The sequence below is a fragment of the Sinocyclocheilus grahami genome, unplaced genomic scaffold (assembly GCF_001515645.1).
Source record: "Sinocyclocheilus grahami isolate Dianchi unplaced genomic scaffold, SAMN03320097.WGS_v1.1 scaffold1691.1, whole genome shotgun sequence".
Taxonomy (NCBI): Eukaryota; Metazoa; Chordata; class Actinopteri; order Cypriniformes; family Cyprinidae; genus Sinocyclocheilus; species Sinocyclocheilus grahami.
Genome location: NW_015506870.1, coordinates 30,580 through 34,061, shown reverse-complemented (window position 1 = coordinate 34,061; position 3,482 = coordinate 30,580). Strand labels below are relative to the sequence as shown.

General features: G+C 36.8%; 1 protein-coding gene across 1 annotated transcript in view; it reads left to right on the top strand.

Moving 5' to 3' along the window:
* The window catches only part of LOC107572074 (myelin-oligodendrocyte glycoprotein-like), a 5,790-nt gene extending 3,029 nt beyond the window's left edge, over window positions 1–2,761 (top strand). Inside the window, exons 2-4 of the mRNA XM_016258475.1 lie at window positions 786–1,100; window positions 2,121–2,270; window positions 2,477–2,761. Coding sequence (XP_016113961.1) covers window positions 786–1,100; window positions 2,121–2,270; window positions 2,477–2,511 — 500 coding nt within the window. The 3' untranslated portion in view covers window positions 2,512–2,761. The remainder of the gene's footprint in view (window positions 1–785; window positions 1,101–2,120; window positions 2,271–2,476) is intronic.
* Window positions 2,762–3,482: the final 721 nt, after the last annotated feature.

Here is a 3,482-nt window from a genome sequence, read left to right as displayed (position 1 = left end):
TGCGGTGCCCGGGGAGCAGTTGGGGGTTCGGTGCCTTGCTCAAGAAAAGACAAATAACAAAATAATTAACCACCACACTAATGTCCAATTCTGTCCCTTCCCCCAATGAGAGCCAAACTTATCCAGCGACAACCACAGTCTAGCACACTGAACAATCACGCTTCTTTAATGTTTGGATATGTTTGACTCCCGAAGTCTCTGGCTAGCTGCGTTGCATATGCCTAAAATATGCTGAAATAATAGCCACGCTCTAATATATACAACACACACACAAAAAAACTATCGCCAGTGGGTTACTAGTGGGAGGAACAACCCATGGGATAAGTGATGCGCCCCGATGGCAATGCATAAAGACTATTTGTACATTCATTCAAAAATAGGGGAAAGTAGTACCTGGTCACACTTAGATCAGCGGACAGCCATATACCTGCAGGCGCCCTTGCCCCTGGAATACGATCTGTTCGTTTCACAGGACAGACATACAGACTTTATAATGTTTTTACAAATGAGAACTAACAAATGAGGATAATGAGGAGGTTTTGACAGATTTAGCTCACTTCTGGGTACAAATGTGTGCCTAAAATATGGTTTGTAGTACAGACACACACAGTACACTAACCAAAAAGTACCATTGTTTGGCCTCGTACCATAGTAGTATCATGTTATTCTTTGATGAATCAGTCATGGTATAACTCTCAATGCATATAGTATCGGATATCATTACAGTACCATAATATTTATTAAACTTCAGATGTGAGACGTTTGTCTTAATATTTCCTCCACAGACCGCCCTGTCATTAAAGTTAATGCTATGGTTGGAGAAGCAGCAGCTCTTCCCTGCATGTGTCCTCCTGACTGGCCTCCGTATCTGGTCTGGCAGAAATCCATCGGTGATCAGGCACTCGTGGTTAATTACTACAAAGATGACGACCAAGAAGACAACCAAATGGCACTCGAGTACAGGAACAGAACAGAGCTGAGGCTGATAGGAAACTGTTCTCTTGTGATTCATAGTGTGTGGTCATCAGACCAGGGACTGTACATCTGTTACTATAAGAAAAAACCTTTAAGGCATGAAAAAATCTATCTGGAGGTCACAGGTCAGTATCAGCATTTTTTTCGCATTGTACTTGCATATCACATACTCAAATTATGAAGGGAAAGCATATGTTATATGCTTTTATATGCCATTTTTGTGTTCACTTGTTCATTTTAATGGTTCTGTGGTGTAAAATCAAAATATGTAGTCTTTAAAATGATTTAATCTGCATACAAAAAGTGGTTTAAAATAAAATAAATGGAGCATAACATCAACATGTATTTTGTGTCAACTACCTGTTTATAAAATTATGGTTTATAACTTTGCATATTTTTGTTCTTCACATATTAAAACAAATCAAAATAATTTTACATATAAAGTGAACCTCAACATAAACACCAAGATGAAAAGCCAAACATATTGTTTTTAAGTCACTTAATTTGATTAAATCAATAAATATGTTACCATTGATTCTTAATTCAGCACTATGGAAGCTTATTTCCACAATGAAATAAATATTGTAACTTTTTTTTCTTGCAGTTGCATGTTTATATCTCTCAATTCTGAATTTATGTTTTACAATTCTGAGTCTATACAAAAGTCAGAATTGTGAGACAAAGTGAGAATTAAGATATAAACTCGCATTTGCGAGAAATAAAGTCTGAACTGTGAAATACAAAGCGACTACCTTTTTTTAAATTCTGTGGCAGAAATAAATACTACACAACTTTTGCAAGACTTTTACATGTAGATTATACAATAAACTCATTCAGAATTTTAAAACTAAATGTGAGCTCTCTGAACGCTTGTGTGAGAGATAAGGAGATCCTTCTTTTTCTTTTACTTACACAATTGACTTCACGATGCTTATTTTATCTATGCTTATCTGTCTGTTCCCTGGGAACTGGAGCCATTGTTTTGCTGTAGACTTTAAGGTCATATTTTGTCTCATTGCTACCATACTGAGTATATGTCAGGTTACAGAGTTTGCATCCAAAAGAAAGCTTTCTATGGAGACTTAAGACCAAAAGCACCATTTCACTATTCCACACAATACAACGAACTTCTATTGTTCTTGTAGCACAACAAGTACAAGGAAAAGAGTCAGATGAACCTCAGAGCGTCCAGAGCACCATTGTGATTTCTTCAGTCTGCGGGTCTCTTGTCATTTTGATCACAATTGCTGCAGCATATGTGGGAATTACTTGCAGAAATAGACATCAGATCAGAAGTAAGTCCATTTTTCCCCTTGTGACCTAAATGTGTTCATTGCAATTAAAATAAATAGCAGCTTACAGTAACAAGTTCATAGGCATAGTATGTGAACTCTTCTTGCACGTTGATGTTTGTTTAGAAGCTCTAGGTTACATCAAAATGAAATCTGAGCCTATAATCAGCATTTTAAGAGTGATTTATCATGTTTTTCTCCCTTTGCAGGAACATTCATTGCAACATCAATGAGGAGCATTTAACAGCTGTCAATAATATAGTGACCTTTATCACTGTTTTTTAGTGGCTTTTCATGGATGGTAGAACATGCAACAAACAAAACAACAAAATGCACACGCCTGAACACGCCATGCAGTTCTTATGTGGGTGACCCATTTCACTTTTTGATCCAGCACAAACATTTTCTGACACTTCTCCACTATCTGACTTATTAAAAGGTTACATCACCACTGGCAAGAGGGGTTTTTAATAAAAGTTTGTTATGCAGTAAACATTTTATTATTATTATTATTATTATTTCAAATCGGTGCTACACGACTAGAAAAAACAAAGAAAAAGGGCTGTGGCAAAAAAAACAAACAAAAAAAACACCAATAATGTTCTCGATCAGACTATACTGAAATACAATGTGTAGTTTTCTCAAAATCCCTGGATCTGTCCAAAGTCTGCTGGATGATGTGTTTTATGTCCTCTGGCAGACTTTTGCTGACAAATAAACTGATCTTTTGGTGCAGGTTAAAAGAAAAATGATACACATTATTCATTTATTTCTACTACTGACATTTGTAATAATACAAAGCTGGTTGAAAATTGGTGAAAATGCAACTGTGAATTGCCAACCAATGGCTATCAACCATCCAAAACACCCCAGCAACCACATAGCACCCATCCTGAACACCATCGTAAGCACACAGCAATGACTTAGACACACCTAAACTAGCAACAACTCACAACTCCCTTGCAATCATCTGGCAAGCAGAGTACCGTAGCAGCCACATAGCAACCGCCTAGAAATCACCCATAACACCCTAGCAACTTACTAGCAATCACCCAATAACACTCTTGTAACCACCCAAAACACCTTAGCAACACCCTAGTAACTGTCCAGAACACCCTAGCAACCACCCATCTTTTAAAACTACTACTTAATCAAACTTTTAACTACTTAAAACATTAAAACCTTCGGACTTAAAGCTATTAAATCTACTTTTTT